The following is a 17,562-nucleotide window of genomic DNA, read 5'->3' as shown; positions in this document are numbered from 1 at the left end:
ATTTCTTCGTTGATTTTTTTCTGATTCGTGTTTTTCTACGGATACCATCACAACAAACATAGCTTTATTATAAAATGCTCATGAGAGGCAACCAGACAAAAGGAAATCTGGCAGACACAGGTCACCACAGGTCACCACAGAGAGCATTGCCTCTGTTAGGCTCCTTGCTTCACAATAGTCCGAGGCATTCCTCATCTGACCTTGTTGAGTTACTTGCACGATTTCTTTACCTAAATTAACTACCAGACCGCTCTATTCTCCTCATTTGCTACCAGATATGGCAGCATAATCCATACATAACCTCCAGCTCTGTCCCCACTCTGAAACTATGAGCACTCTGCATGGCGAGCCACCTGTGGCAAGCACAGTGTAGGACGGACTCTGTTATTGATGGTGCAGCAATCACTTTTTTGGCAAATTGACACAGAGGCAGCATTGGATACAGCAACTTATTTTTGCGGATGAACTCTTTAAAGTTCAGCACTGTCATGGTGGAGGAGGGGCAGAGAGTGGAGGCAAGACCTCCTCCATGCGGACCTCTCTGCCCCAAAGTTCAGCACTGTCATGGTGGAGGAGGGGCAGAGAGTGGAGGCAAGACCTCCTCCATGCGGACCTCTCTGCCCCAAAGTTCAGCACTGTCTCGGTGGGGGAGGGGCAGAGAGTGGAGGCAAGACCTCCTCCATGCGGACCTCTCTGCCCCAAAGTTCAGCACTGTCATGGTGGAGGAGGGGCAGAGAGTGGAGGCAAGACCTCCTCCATGCGGACCTCTCTGCCCCAAAGTTCAGCACTGTCATGGTGGAGGAGGGGCAGAGAGTGGAGGCAAGACCTCCTCCATGCGGACCTCTCTGCCCCAAAGTTCAGCACTGTCTCGGTGGGGGAGGGGCAGAGAGTGGAGGCAAGACCTCCTCCATGCGGACCTCTCTGCCCCAAAGTTCAGCACTGTCATGGTGGAGGAGGGGCAGAGAGTGGAGGCAAGACCTCCTCCATGCGGACCTCTCTGCCCCAAAGTTCAGCACTGTCATGGTGGAGGAGGGGCAGAGAGTGGAGGCAAGACCTCCTCCATGCGGACCTCTCTGCCCCAAAGTTCAGCACTGTCATGGTGGGGGAGGGGCAGAGAGTGGAGGCAAGACCTCCTCCATGCGGACCTCTCTGCCCCAAAGTTCAGCACTGTCATGGTGGGGGAGGGGCAGAGAGTGGAGGCAAGACCTCCTCCATGCGGACCTCTCTGCCCCAAAGTTCAGCACTGTCTCGGTGGGGGAGGGGCAGAGAGTGGAGCACTGTCATGGTGGGGGAGGGGCAGAGAGTGGAGGCAAGACCTCCTCCATGCGGACCTCTCTGCCCCAAAGTTCAGCACTGTCATGGTGGGGGAGGGGCAGAGAGTGGAGGCAAGACCTCCTCCATGCGGACCTCTCTGCCCCAAAGTTCAGCACTGTCTCGGTGGGGGAGGGGCAGAGAGTGGAGGCAAGACCTCCTCCATGCGGACCTCTCTGCCCCAAAGTTCAGCACTGTCTCGGTGGAGGAGGGGCAGAGAGTGGAGGCAAGACCTCCTCCATGCGGACCTCTCTGCCCCAAAGTTCAGCACTGTCATGGTGGAGGAGGGGCAGAGAGTGGAGGCAAGACCTCCTCCATGCGGACCTCTCTGCCCCAAAGTTCAGCACTGTCATGGTGGAGGAGGGGCAGAGAGTGGAGGCAAGACCTCCTCCATGCGGACCTCTCTGCCCCAAAGTTCAGCACTGTCATGGTGGAGGAGGGGCAGAGAGTGGAGGCAAGACCTCCTCCATGCGGACCTCTCTGCCCAAAAGTTCAGCACTGTCTCGGTGGAGGAGGGGCAGAGAGTGGAGGCAAGACCTCCTCCATGCGGACCTCTCTGCCCCAAAGTTCAGCACTGTCTCGGTGGAGGAGGGGCAGAGAGTGGAGGCACGACCTCCTCCATGCGGACCTCTCTGCCCCAAAGTTCAGCACTGTCTCGGTGGAGGAGGGGCAGAGAGTGGAGGCAAGACCTCCTCCATGCGGACCTCTCTGCCCCAAAGTTCAGCACTGTCTCGGTGGAGGAGGGGCAGAGAGTGGAGGCACGACCTCCCCCATGCGGACCTCCTCCGTCTCATCAGTACGTTTCAATCGATGCCATGATGAGATTTTCCTGCAGGCAAAAAACAAATGCGTTCATATGGTATCCGCCTGGTCTTGACCATGTGAAACCCGAGATGGATTCCACAGGAGTCCATGTGTTGCACATCTGTATGGAAAGGTCATACAGGTGAACACATTCAACACACTGAACTCAAATCTCTGCTCCTTGTCCCTCCTCCGCACTGCCAGTGCATCAAAATGGGTCAGAGCGGTAAATAAAGCCATACAAATATTACCTACTAATTTGATGCCCTCGTTTACCACTTGGCCCTATTTAAAATGAGTCTGATTAGGAAATGCTGCCTGCAAAGCGGAATTTGTAGTTGGCATTTATTTTCGCCATAAGGCAGGATTAAAATGAAAGAGTAAAAGTCATGTTGCTTCACTTTTACCCTCTGCGTTTTGAAAGTTTAAAATGGCGTGCTGGAGATCCCCACAGTGCATACGTGTAAACAGGGGTGGCCTCCTGCATGATATTAACATTCCTATTAAAATAAGGACCATACCCTGTATTTTAATCATAAACATTTTAAAAATCCAGTTCATGACATTTTCTCAAATAGGGAGAGATTTCTGACGGAAAGCATAACTTTTTCAATAACACATACAACCCAGGCGTTAAGGGGTTAACGGCGCCGTAAAAGGTGTCGGCGCCGTTAAACCCTTAACGGCTGATTACGAGGTCCCTTTGCGGGTTGCACTTTAACGCCGGCTTTTAGCAGGCGTTAAAAAACCAACCCGCAAAGGGACCTAGGAGCTAATTACGGCACCGTAATTTACGGTGCCGTAATTAGCGCCTTCCCCTTTCCCATTGAGCCCTATGGGGCAAAAATGGGAATGGGGAAGGGCCATGGCGGCATGGGGAATTACCGCCCCGCCAACCTCGGAATGGGGTGGTAATTCCCCATTCCGCCATGGCGGAGTCGGTAAGTTACCGGCATGGACCATGGTACTATTAGCACCATGGTCCAACGCCTGGGTCGCAATGAGGCCCATTGTCCAAGGCAAAACCCTACTGTGCTGCCGAAGACGGAAGTGTGATTGGTGCCATGTTGCAAATAATAATATGCAGTGTCCTTTCTCGCTTCAGCTAACCCTATGACAAGCTTGTCACCAGCTGTGCAGATCTTTTCTGGTATCAGACAACGCTGTTTCCTTACACTGAAGCAACAACAGTGCCCACAAATGATGCCCCCTGTCCTCCAAGATTGCTACAATCCTGTTCCTGGGCACTCGTTGACTGTCTCACCCTCCCACAGTCCTTCCTCAGACCTATGTGAAATGCTCTACGTATGCATCACTCACCATAACAGATATGTGAAGTATGTGCAGCTGTTCCTCCACCACCTCTGAAGGTTCTCGCAGGGTTGGCGGCGTGGCCCTTACCAGCTGCTCGGCTGTGCTCATGGATACGTGGAAGTACAGCGTCCCGTTTTCCAGCCACTGCTGTTTCCAATGGACCAGGGAGATGTCCGCCACAGTCCCTGACATCTCTGTGAAGAGAAAGAAGAAACATGAGTATGGGGGAGACATGTCGTGTCATACATCAGAAGCAGGGGGCAAGAGGAAGGCAAGATAAGAACAGACACTTTACTAATCGACCCAGGGGTTTGCAACTTGGGGCATGCCAGATGCTTGGGACTAGTGCTCCCCATATCATTTACTATTGACACGCAGAACTATGCTGATGGGAGTTGTAGTCCAAAACATCTGGAGAGGCAATGGTTGCAGACCGCCTTGAGGAAGTCTGCCTCTTAGGGAAATCAGAGGATTTCTGCTACAGGCTCAAAGGTGTGAAAGACTGGCAACATGGCGATGGGAGGCCACTTGATTGACTGTGCCTTCAACCCCATAGTTCTTTCAGGATCATGAGCCAGACATCAAGCCTATAATTCCCATACACACTCGTCAATCAATGCTTGAAAAGTGTTAGACAAAGCGTGTCTTAGGACATTCATACTACAGACAGATATGTATAGAGTACTTTAGAACGAAAAACAACACTGCCTTGTATCACACACTGGTCACAGATCAGAGGTTCATCACTTTAAAGTGATGGACCTCAGGGTACAGAGCTGTTTCCCTGTGAACTATTGCCCCATATCCAAAAACGGACGCCAAGAGATGAGATATTAGAAAAGAGAGCTGGGATGCAAAGGAACTGTTAAAGATGTGTGTCACCAACAAATGATGGTCTTTCCCCAGCCTGGTGGCCTGAAGCCCTGTTCTTGTGATGCTCCGATGAGAGCTCCCAGTAAAACTAACTGCATGACCTTGTGTACCTATGCCACTCCCTGCATGCCTGAACACATTCCTACCTTCTTAAGAATCTGATTGTCGGAAAAGGCTTATTTACAATTGTTGCTTTTTGGGTGCAGGTGTGTTATATTATGGCATTAGTGACCAAATAAACTGGCGGGCATTGGCCTGACATTCTGAGTTAAAGGTCCTAGCGAAAAAAAGGGTGTTTAACGAGGGCACTGGGACGTTACCCCCGCGGTATAGTCCGTGGAACCGGTTACTAACCCCATTAGAACCCCAGGTTGCCAATCCGGTAACCCGAGGTGCTGATAGTGGGGTCTTTAATATGAATGAATGGGACACCTCCCTGCGTCCTGTTCATTCATAGAAAATACTGTTCCAAACTGGTCACCACAGAAGAAGAATGGCAGGGCTCCTTGTGAAGCCCCTCTTTCATTTCTGTGGTGGCTGGCAAAGCAAGATGGAGAGAAGCTGTGTCGGTGGCGGGCATCACCGCCAAAATGATCAGGTAAGGGCTCGGGAGGGAGATTGGGGGATATTAAAAAAACAAAAAAGAAGAGATGGGAGGGTGGGGACAAGATGGCAGTGTTGGGTGGGGGAAGCAGCCTGTAGGTTCCATGGAATGCGGGCTGGGATTTGCAGTTTCGACATGCGATCCACAGAACCTGATTGGCTGCACCACTGCCCCGGGTGCTAATTGTTTTTTTTTTTAACACATGCATGTCCATCTATGGGCACAGAAAGTTATGAACTTGGAAAGGTGACAATGATTATTATTTTGTGAAACCTACACAAAGTAGAACTTTGGATGTAAAACGGTTGTGCACTCCACTCACACCACCACCCAAATATTACCAGCAAGCATGGATCCACTGTTAAACCCCAAATTTGGGTAATTGTCAAAATATCTAATCACACATCCCCCAGAGAAAAAACACCCCTTATTCACCAAGATGGGGAACTCTGAGCATGTACTGTGATCATGGTGAGGACTGCTTTCTCCCCTCCCTCCTCAGGCAATGAGGACTTCATAAGCTCCCTGGACCAGGTGCAGGGGAAGCTGTGCTCTCCACGGTAAACCCACAAACAGATTTGCTGGCGCACTAACACAGATTCCTGGATTCCAAACACTACTGGAGGGAACATACAATACGGGAAAACACACAGGCCGAGCATATTGAGGGCGGCAAACACAAACACAACCCCTCGAGGCCTCGCGCCCACGCTCACACACGGCACCAGGGAAAACAAAAGAGATGACAAATATACACTTGGCACAGAAGGAAAAAGCCAGCAATGAGGCAGATTGATTCATGTGAGGTGGCAGGCGGCAGAGAGGCGGGAGCCGATGGAGAACATAAGGGCGGAGGGGATGAAAGGATGGAGAGAGAAGAAAGAGATTAAATGAAGGGGCCAAATACGAGATGTACAGTGATGGATTGGAGGAACAGAGAAGATGGAGGGAGCGCAAATAAAGTTGGAAGTCTTGGCCTGATTCATGGAAGTGTTTTATAATGGCGCAATCCCATAGGAAGACGTTCCATGAATCAGGCCCTAGCGGCAGAGGGAAAACAGTAAAGCACCTGCTTATTAAATTCATGATTCTGTTCACTCGTCCAGTCTCCCAGGCCCCGTCTTTTCCCATGTAAACATGCCATTCATGCCCTCTAGCCATATTACCATCAAGCAGAGGTAGGGAGAAGGAAGGCTGCGGGGAAATGTAAGTGGAGAGAGAGAATGGAGATGTGATGCATAGAAAGAAGGAGAGGCAGAGAGTCACAGACAGCAGAAGAGCGGAATACATTCTCCTGATTGAGTTTCCGATTCTGTTCCCTCCTCCACTCATCCAGGCCGCGATCCCCTCCATACAAACATTTCATTCAAGACCTCAAGTCATATTACCATCAGAGGGAAGGGGCTAAGGGCCCTTGTGCATTTTGCTGGAAAGCGAGACGATTCCCATAAAAGCTGATTAAGCTGACATGATGTATTCAATAAGATGGGGCGGATATTAAAGCCGGCGACTGCTTCTCATACCGACCTGCCCCTCCCCCTCCTCCATCCTTATTCTGGGGGCAGAGGGACAATGTGTTTGCCAGAAGTAGCTGCCTGGTGTTGAATATTTAAAGGGTTCCACTATGACTGTCTGTGGGCTTCAGGAAAGCTGTGCATGTCGCAACTCTTCCTGCGGATGCGGCAGTGTGTGGCCTCCTGTGGACCATCACGCAGCCCTCTGTGTGTTTTGTTGGATGAGCCTAATAGAACATTCCTGTTCCAACATTCTCTTACCACCCGTTGCGGTTGGTAAAACAGCATAGGAGGTACCTGGGAGAAGGCCTGGGCTTGTGGCGATAACGAGATGCCCCCTACTAACCTTAGACACACACGGTTCTGGAAGCAAGGCCTGACTACTATTGGTTCAGGTTAGACGGTCAGGTTTGGATCAAAGGTGCAAGCATGCGGGATGAAAGCAGCACGCTTCCCTATATTTCCTTCTGAAAAGTCAGACAAAGGATTAAGACCCGCGAATTCCCATCCATTGACAGCAGTATCCAAAATCGTTCAATGGCTACACCACCTTCTATCGTGTATGCCTTCATCCAGCCAAACCCAAAATATTGATTCTCTGGCATAGGGGTTAATTATGCATAAAGTGGTCATTGTAAAAACAAATAAAAATAAATTGGCATTTTCTAGACAGCATGCATTTAAAATATCACCTTGTTATGACTTGAAATCGCACAGAATATTTAATGTATTGGTTGCATAGAAAGTTCTGCATAGGATAACAATGGGTTATACCAACTCATGATTAGGCAGTATTTTATTAAATAGAAGGTATGTTTTCCTTTGTCACTATACTTTTAACGAGTATGTGAATTTTTGTGAGGGTATTAGTTCTAAACTTTTTATGCCAAGCGGCCAGTTTCTTTATCTTCCAAATGTGAGTTGTGTCGCATTTGTGAGGAACACGGAGGTCAAACCCCACCTCTGATCAAAAGTTTCAATTGGTTTGTCCTCACCATGGAACTGCGCCACACATCAATTTCAGTTTCAAACTTTTTATTATATTCAAATCTCTCAACTCTTGTAAGAGAGCCCTTCTGACGACACGTGTTTCGGCACACCCTGTGCCGTTTTCAAATCAGGGCATTCATTATAGTATTACTAAATAATTATTTTAGAAATACATAAACCTGTGTTGTTCTTGGTCATGTCGTTTACAGAACAATTAATGGGTTAATCCCACCTACACTGATGAGTTCTGTCTTCTCGCGCCCTGATTTGAAAAGGCACAAAGTGTGCCGAAACACGTGTCGTCAGAGGTGCTCTCTTACAAGAGTTGAGAGATTTGAATATAATAAAAAGTTGGAAACTGAAATCGATGTGTGGCGAAGTTCCTTGGTGAGGACAAACCAACTGATACTTATAACAAGACTTCAAGTCTCTGAGGCAGGCGGTGGTATAAGGGCTATGGAAATTAATTACATGAAATGAATGCTCAAAGTTTGACCAGGATAGGCCTACTGAGGGAGACGTGGGGGATGCATTACTGCTGGCCGCCTCTCTCCTGCTCAGAGGAGATGAGATCTGGTGTGCATTAATGCCCTTTACATCTCGGAGGAGACAACACGGTCCCTGCCGAGGCTCGCGTTCCCAAGGGTTGCAACTCAGAAACCTGCCATCAGTTCCTCATTAAAGGCCTCTTCTGCAAAATACAGCACTAGGTTAATTGCAGTAGGAGGGAGGCAGAGAGGGGGCCCTGGCAGAGCACGCAGACCCAGGAACCACCTTATTAGAAAAGCTTTACTTAATTAAAATGTTATTATACGTGTAATTGGTTCGCATTTGAAGTAAGAACTCCCACTGTGAAGTCTTTCATAACCCAAAGGCTGGAGCAATTGCAAGAATTATGTTTTGAAATTGGAGTGAAACATACAAAGGTGGACTTTTTGAAATTCATGTTACGGTTTTATGTATTCACAGGGAGAGCGGAAAATGAGGATGCTGACCTCAGCACCAAAGTTTGTGGTGTTCTACTGCTTCAAAGAAAAATCTGATGGGTAAAGACTGGCAGGATTTACACTTTGGTGGTTGACGGCGACTGCCTAGATGACCCCCATCCAATTTAGGGAAGGAGCTATCACCTTTTTCACCTCCAGCCACAACAGCGCAGAGGAAACCAAAGCTCAATGTCCCGGTGGATGGAAGGCAATGTCGATTTGTGCCAGAAAGGGTTTTTCACCTCTGGGGAGAGGTGCAACGTGAGGAATTCGACCATCCCCTCGGTGGGTGTGCGCTCGCCTGTTTTATTTTAAAGAAATTGAATGATGGTAGATTAACTTCCAGAAAATTGTGCTAATCTGCATACGTTTCCCTATGCTCAGTGCACGACATAAACATAGACCCGTGGACACAGCCTACAGGTGCCGTCCCCCACTATCATATTTAGGAGAAATATGATAGCCATGATTACACCATGTCCTCTCAGAAGGGGGAGGGCAAAACATTCCCCCTGCATGGCAAGCCTAATTACCTAACAAAGGCTCAATGGCCTGCCTTGTTCTTGTGTTAGTGCTGCTGCTGGTGGCTTTGCATACTAATCAAAGCTTCATTCAAACAGGCCCACATGGGGCCTGGCTTCAGAGGTTTAACAAAGGAGTCGAGAAACCCCAACAACCTTGGATATGCACTGTGTCAACCTGAAGCCAGCTCCACCCTTACTAACAATTGACAGTGAAATATAATTTCTGGGACGGCATGTTGCAGTAGTCATCCAATCAGGGGGACCACATTCAGGTGGTAGGAGTATGTGATTTGACAGAGACAAAAACTCTGATCCTAACGCCGCTTCAACAGCTTATTACTAAGCGGTAAGCCCAGATGCACTCCTATGGGACTGCAGTCCAATTATTGAAATTGTACCTCCTAAGCAGGCTAGTACAATAAAAATGTTATGAGGATTTTGTGTTAATTTTCAAAAAAACAATATCAATCATAATTTCAGTACGAGGTCTGTAGTAAAGTAGATCCTCTAAATGAGACAATGTTTGCAACAATTTCTCGAGATATGGCCCATTTTAATTGACCTATCTCCGTTTTTTATACCAAAACATAAAATCAAAATATCACATATAAATTTCAAGCAAAAATCATCAATTCAACAACTTAAAAAATATGGTGAAACACTTCACATAGGCATTTACAACATCATGCACTTAATACAGTGTTTCATTACAATCCGCAGATTGAACTTTGTTCTTATGTGGAAACAGATTCCCACATGGGAAGCCCTTTTTGCGAATCTTTGCAATAAACCGACGCGTTTCGGATCTAATGATCCATCTTCAGGGTAGGGGCTTCACTTTAAATGTAAAACTTGGGTAATACAGTATAGACAATTCCTTAAACGCTTGACCTATGGAAAATTAAAGAGAAACAATATTTATTGGTTGATAAAAGGAGCTAAATCAAAAACGGCTGGGCAACTAAGTGCGGCAAATGTTACTAACCTCACTCCGAGGGAAGCAGTATTTCAATTCTGACCTATCAAAAGGTAAAGAATGTGGGTATGGTAAATATCAAGTATTCAAAACAAAAGTATACTGATTTTATAATTGACACGCAAAATGCCAGGTTGATCCACTGACCCAGTCTTCAACTGCGGGGCACCTGAGACTGGGAAGCGGCAGAGTGCGGCTGATAAGACCCTGGTATGGGATAAGTGTATAGGTTACACTCGGATTAGTGTTCGTTCATGAACAAGTATTAAAAGCATATCAGCGGTGAATAATGCTTTCACCCCTTGAACATTCAAGGGAGTACGTTCGTTTGTGCACAGGCTGCATTAAGCATCTTGTAACCTTACTTGGTATACGAGGATCCACAGTGAACGCCAACTGCTGCAGGAACAGCAGCCCGGCAGCGAGTGGCGCACTGTATAGTCCCGGCAACCCTGCGCATGCGCATGGGGGCCGTTTCGGGATCTGCCATCTTGGTGTGGGTGCTCCGTGCTCAGAGGCGTTGTCATGGCAATGACAGACGCTTGCTGGTCACGGTGTACTAAATCAGGCCGTTACACCTATGTCTCGTTCAGACTTACTGAGTCGCTAAAAATAAATGAGAAAATAAGAAGTCATAGACTGGCTCCCTCCTGTGTAGCCTGCAGGTAAGTGTTGCTCTAAATCTCATGAACGTGGAATCACCGGGTCCACTTGAAGTCCCTAAGGGCACATTAAGCGGTGACGGAACTCAGCTAATGTGATGCAAGTGGGGACCCAAAGCGCATGTCCAAATCGGAGGATACGCTGGGCGCCCCCATCTTGCATCAATTTACTATTAAGATGGAGGGGGGTCTCGGGTCAACCGCAGCTCAGCCACTGCTAAAAGCAGTGGCAGATCTGGCAAGGAACTATCTGTCATCGAACTAATCCGCACAAGTAAAGACTATAAAGCCAATCTGGCTACAGGGAATTCCCTTAGCTGAAACTTCTCTCAGGGGTACATTCTACCTTTGCAGGTGGACGCCAGCATGTGACATACCCTAGGTATAACCGAACTAGTGGAAGCAAAGCAAAACAGTCAAGAACAGTGGTATGAAATAGTAGAGTGTAAATTGCATAGAATGACTGCAGTGTCAAAGGCAGTAACGAGGTTACATGTAGAGCATAAACACAATCCTAGCATGTGAGACATTACAAATCTGCCAACCATGGGTGGTAAGCTAAACAAGTCAATATCCATGATGTGTCCTTAGCAAATCAATAGTTACATAGTCACATAGAGACACACGGAGAAAAACAACACACAGAAAGTAGCATGTCCAGAACGTACAATTGCATGGTATCAAGAAACAGCCTCCATTCAATGCCTTGTTCCAGACCATAACCCGGCTTTCACCAAAAACGAACTATTGACAGTGTTCCACTAAGTCAGTTTTTAAGATATAGAAGGAACATTTCAGAAAACATTGAGTACGAATGACAAGCAAGCTTATTGGAAATGAAATTCACAGCAAGAGGATATGATGCTACATTGATTTCTGATGTATCAAGAAAGGTCAGAAACATAAATCGCGATACCTTTTTGGTACCTAAACCAATTCAACCTGGAGAACCTTTGGTGTACGTCACTACCTACTCAGTGCAGAGCACTCGAATTAAGAGGATCATAAAAAATAATTGGCCAATGTTGCAGTTGGACCCCCAGCTTCAACATCTGTTTCCTGAACTCCCCACGTTTGCCTACAGAAACAGCAAATCTCTACGAAGGAGCCTGGTGAAAGCGGAGGTTTCTTCGCCCAGCACTATATCCCAATACAAAGGAACAACCCCATGTTACAACTGCCAGCATTGTGGGAACATTATAAAAGGCAATTACATTACGCATCCCCACTCAGGCCAACACATACAGTTGAGACATTCCTGCACTTGCGATGCACAGAACGTAATCTCTGCACTTAAATGCCCCTGTGGACTCTATTACATAGGAATGACCATGAGGAAAGCCAAAACAAGATGGACCGAGCAAAAGTCAAATATACGTACTAAGAGTTCTAAATCACCTGTTGCCATCCATTTTGCAGAGGCACGTCACACGGTGGCCCAACTTAAGTGTTTCATCCTTGAACAAGTAACACCAGGGAGGAGAGGAGGAGATGTGCAACGTAAATTAGCACAACGAGAAATCCTGTGGATAGAACTTTTGGACTCTTTGCACCCCCGGGGTATGAATCTTGAGTTTGACTTAATGTGTTTTTTATGATTCTCTATTCAATCTGCACAGAGTCTTGGGCCTGTGAAATGTCATGATTAAGTTGGGGTTATGGTCTGGAGCAAGGCATTGAATGGAGGCTGTTTCTTGATACCATGCAATTGTCCGTTCTGGACACGCTACTTTCTGTGTGTTGCTTTTCTCTGTGTGTCTCTATGTGACTATGTAACTATGGATTTGCTAAGGACACATCATGGATATTGACTTGTTTAGCTTACCACCCATGGTTGGCAGATTTGTAATGTCTCACATGCTAGGATTGTGTTTATGCTCTACATGTAACCTTGTTACTGCCTTTGACACTGCAGTCATTCTATGCAATTTACACTCTACTCTTTCGTACCACTGTTCTTGACTGTTTTGCTTTGCTTCCGCTAGTTCGGTTATACCTAGGGTATGTCACATGCTGGCGTCCACCTTCAAAGGTAGAATGTACCCCTGAGAGAAGTTTCAGCTAAGGGAATTCCCTGTAGCCAGATTGGCTTTATAGTCTTTACTTGTGCGGATTAGTTCGATGACATATAGTTCCTTGCCAGATCTGCCACTGCTTTTAGCAGTGGCTGAGCTGCGGTTGACCCGATACCCCCCTCCATCTTAATAGTAAATTGATGCAAGATGGGGGCGCCCAGCATATCCTCCGATTTGGACATGCGCTTTGGGTCCCCACTTGCATCACATTAGCTGAGTTCCGTCACCGCTTAATGTGCCCTTAGGGACTTCAAGTAGACCCGGTGATTCCACGTTCATGAGATTTAGAGCAAGACTTACCTGCAGGCTACACAGGAGGGAGCCAGTCTATGACTCCTTATTTTCTAATTTATTTTTAGCGACTCAGTAAGTCTGAACGAGACATAGGTGGAACGGCCTGATTTAGTACACCGTGACCAGCAAGCGTCTGTCATTGCCATGAGAACGCCTCTGAGCACAGAGCACCCACACCAAGATGGCCGATCCTGAAACGGCCCCCAGGCGCATGCGCGGGGTTGCCGGGACTATACAGTACGCCACTCGCTGCCGGGCTGCTGTTCCTGCAGCAGTTGGCGTTCACTGTGGATCCTCGTATACCAAGTAAGGCTACAAGTTGCTTAATGCAGCCTGTGCACGAACAAACGTACTCCCTTGAATCATCAAGGGGCGAAAGCATTATTCACCCCTGATATGCTTTTAATACTTGTTCATGAACGAACACTAATCCGATTGTAACCTATACACTTATCCCATCCCAGGGTCAATCCATTAATCCTTAAAGGACGACACAAGGCCAGTGAAGAAGCTAGGAGGAGTGCATCGACAAGCATCTACCCACGTATGCATTAAAGGACATTTCAAACCAGTTGAGCCCCTCAAGCTGCAACCGACTACACTGCTGACTGTTATACCACAGTTGATAAAGCCGTCTGAGATGCCTTTGACCAGTGTTTCAGAACCACCAACCAGCACTGAGACAATGATTCCTGTCCCTGAGCCGCCATGTAAGCCAGCCTGCAGCCTTCCATCCAGGCTCACTTGCTGAACTGCCTGCCGCCTAAAACCCACAGCCAAAAACTCTTACAGCACAAGTTACATTGTTTTTCTGCTCTCCTGCTCCTTCTCTGAAGGCCCCTAGTGACTTTATGACCCACTGCTCCCTTTGTGTTGAAACCACGTATCCTTGAACTATTGTGATTGATTACTAAATTGACTACCCTCCTGTTAGAATTCAGAGTGCATCCTTTTCCCTTCTTTGAAACTGTCTTTCCCCTGCATCACTTTATAGGGCAGTTTGTATTTTGTAATGTGCTAGAAATGTCAGTTGTGATAATAATAAAGTAGATATTTTTATACAGCCTTGACTGGACACTACCTTTTCTCATTCGGTAGTAACTGTATTTTTGCTGTGTTGCAACTAACAACGATCCACAAACTTTCAGAGATAGGCCTGCTGTTCCATCCACGTTACCAAAATTGGACAATGAGGTTTATTGTTTGCTTGTGTTTCCAATCTGTTTGGATCTATTCTGGTGTACTAGAGGTGTGGTGCTGATTGATGGTTTAGAAACCAATATTCATCCCTGGACCACTGGTGCCCCAGAAGTTGATTTGTCAAATGCAGCCTCCACTAACTACAAGCTGATGGACCACTACCCTCAGCTCCTCCAGTCAGGCCTGGTGGTCCACAGGGTAGTGAAAGACTCTGCCAGGTTCCCACCACGGTGCCCCTGTCTGTAAATGAAGCATCTTCCTGTCACCAGGAGGTGGAGGAGATGTCTGTCTAAAGGGGTGACATTTCAAGTACCCCTCGCCCTGCAGCTCCTTGCGTGAGAAAGCAGGAGCTGGTGCTTGAGGAAAAGGCAGATTCAGTGGATGTCATCATTCCTCTATCCCCTCTAGACCACTAGACATCCATTAAGGGACTGAATATTTAGTGCTAGCAAAAAGTACAACTAACTGCACCTAGTACCGTGCTTCATTGCCATCACAATAAAACTCTGCTCTAAACCGAGCTGTACTCTCCTGGGTCCAACACTTAAGCAATATGCACCGAACCGCGGGGGCCTTACTGAGTCAGGTAATGCCTAAGGGCATTACCTGCTTTGGTAATGCCCCTGCGACGAGGGGCATATTGCTATTAGTACCCCAGCCCGCAAGACAGGGTTACTAATAGCCTTCTTTTCTGATCCGAAACGCTGCAGCATTTCAGAACAGAAAAGAAAATAAATGTCAAAGAAAATGGCCGTCGAGAAAGGGAAAACAGAGTCTGTTTTCCCATTCCCTGGCGGCCATCGGGAGTGGACGCGCTGGGAACAGAAGTGTTTCCTAGTGTATTTGCTCCTGAAAAGGCAAAAATGGAAGGTAAGTGGGGTTGGGAGGGCAGAGAGGGGATTGTGCGCAGGGGAGGGGGGAGGAAAAAAATAAAATAAAAATAACTTACCTGAATCCCCAGCGGGAGAAGAAGACAGCCTCCAGCCGTGTGGCCCGCTTAGAGCCTCCTCATTGGCTGAGGGGCTGCCACGCCCCACTCCGGGGACAAGGGAATAGAATCCCAACCGAGGAATTCTCGGCGAGGTATGGACCTGGCAACGGCCAATCAGAATGTTTCTTACATTCTGGTTGACACTCGCCGGGTACTAATCATGATTAGCAATAACTTACACATTTGAGAAACACGCATCCCTACTTTGACAACCATACCACTCCCACCCATCCCAATTGTTTTTCCTCTCCGAATTTGGTCATTCTTTTGTCTAATTTGTCTTTCCTGTTCCCTCCTCACTAAACCGCCCTCTCTTTTCCGCAAACTAAGGTCTGGCTTCACCACGGCAGGGTCACAATATGCAACTTTCGGACAAGGACAGACACAGTAAGACCACTACGGTTGGGATGGGCACAGTATATATATTGGATAACACACCACTGATATGATTGTATGGAGGCAAGATGGAAGAATAACAACTCGGCTTCTCGTGACAGTCAGAAATGTTTGTAGATACTTTCACCCTGAAGAGAGTGTTAGAAATTCAAGTTTGTACCTAAACATATGCGTGCACAGGCCAGTGATATCAGTCTTACGACTCTAAGAATGTGATCATTGGTTAAGGATAACTTCGGCGCATCGAGGAGAAAAAGTTCTAAATATACTCCCCTTTTGAACCACATGTCATGGTCATGATAATTTTCATATTGTATCTGTTGATCATATGTGTTGTGCCTTGTAAACTTTTCTACGTATTTTAAACATTGTTTCAAGCGTTATGTTTGAATGGGGGTTTTAACAAATTTGTAAATGATATATTGGTCTCATTTTGACCCAAATATTTTTCACTGCTGGTTTATTCATACAAGCTAATGTAAATCATAATTGGCTTAAATTTGGTAATGAGAATTCAAGAAGATTTAAACATGCTCCAATCCAAAATATCACCCCTCCAACCTTTGTAGTTTCACAAGGAGTTGCTTCCGACTGCTCAATAAAAAGAGGCTTAATACACTATCAAGAGGAATCAACAAAAGCCGATGGGAAAGTTAGAAAACCTGTGCTGGATTAGTGCCGTGGGTGATCACAGTTCCCTTTGCTCTTGTGTACTGCCCCAATACAATATCTTCCTTGTTAGCCACGGTGCATTGCATCGAAAAAACTAAACAAAAAATAAACACTTGTAAAGTAGACTGCAGATTCTCCAAGCCATTTTGAAGATGCTCATCCAGTCCTATTTGCTTTGCTTTTTTGGACTTCTTGTTTTGTGTTTCCCATGTAAGGGACCTACCCACAGCTCTCTTTGGGAGCCTTACACATTTTGTAAAGATATAGGAACCGAGGCTCTGTTTCCTCAAAGGACGCTGAAAGTCAAAGAGAGTGAAGAGTGTTTTTTTCTTCCATACTCCTCTACCTTTGCAAAGGGAGTGGAATAGTGTAGCCAACCTAAATAGTATCTATGTTTGCATTCACGATGTTTTAAATGTATTTAGCTATATGATTTGGTACGTGGTGTCTGCCTCCTCTCAGGCACGCCCTGATGCCAAGGTGGAGGATGGAGGACTGAGGTAGAAAATCACTCCTTGGCTACATATTTGGTACTGCTTGTGTGCTCCTCTCAATACATTATTGACACAATGGCTGACCATTGAGTCCCCTGATTTGGTCTGCCATCCGTGTACATGTTCAATTCATCATGAGGCATTTGTGTTGAAGAACATTCACAGACTTCTCTCTTCCCAGTATATAGAGGGTTGTGAGGTTTGTTTCGGTGTCTTTCGAAGGGGAATTCATGGGGTTTTGCCACTTGCAATGATGCTTTAATCCACATACCGTGAACTCACAATCGTGTACTCTTATTTACGGATGTGTATCCTACACAGATGTGAGTTTAATTATTCAAATGGAAATGCAGGCATGCACGGAGGATCTACAAGAGAGAGGCCCAAAAACAGTCAATGAAAATGACAGTGTGCTCTCGTAAGGGGTACATTCAAATTCAGGTTTGCTCATTCACTAAACTGGAGTGCTACGTTTGGAGCTCTCCTCTTTTAGAAGTAAAGTACTTGTAAGAGTTGTGTGGAGTATAATGGGGCTGAATAGTGAGCTTTTGGCCCCTTAGGAATGTGCACATTTATTGGATGGTGTTAAGACGGATTTCTGAACTCTGTCCTGGCGGCGCAGAAGTTCAGAAGGCCAACCTAATTACTTGGAACAGGGTAACCTCTGGACAAGCCAGATCAATCAGGGTAGGGATCACGGCAGTCAAGACTAGGTCTCAAGAGGGGTGAGGGTGACTGAAAGCCCGCAATGAGCACACAAAGCAAGGACACTTACAAACTACTCCAAACAGGTGTTATATTAAAAATATATACACATTTATTCCAAGGCCTTTAAAACAATGACCGTAGCGAGAAATCACAATACAACTCTAGTAAACCAAC

General features: G+C 46.7%; 1 protein-coding gene across 2 annotated transcripts in view; it reads right to left on the bottom strand.

Annotated features, from left to right (window-relative positions):
- The window catches only part of ASTN2 (astrotactin 2), a 3,972,579-nt gene that overhangs the window by 3,669,519 nt on the left and 285,498 nt on the right, over positions 1 to 17,562 (bottom strand). For both annotated transcript variants that reach the window (XM_069609664.1, XM_069609663.1), the window contains exon 2: positions 3,436 to 3,623. In XM_069609664.1, coding sequence (XP_069465765.1) covers positions 3,436 to 3,623 — 188 coding nt within the window. The remainder of the gene's footprint in view (positions 1 to 3,435; positions 3,624 to 17,562) is intronic.

Source organism: Ambystoma mexicanum, chromosome 8 (genome assembly GCF_040938575.1).
Source record: "Ambystoma mexicanum isolate Mex_15411 chromosome 8, UKY_AmexF1_1, whole genome shotgun sequence".
NCBI lineage: Eukaryota > Metazoa > Chordata > Amphibia > Caudata > Ambystomatidae > Ambystoma > Ambystoma mexicanum.
The sequence above is the reverse complement of the archived record's forward strand: the minus strand, read 5'-3'. Positions and strand labels throughout refer to the sequence as shown.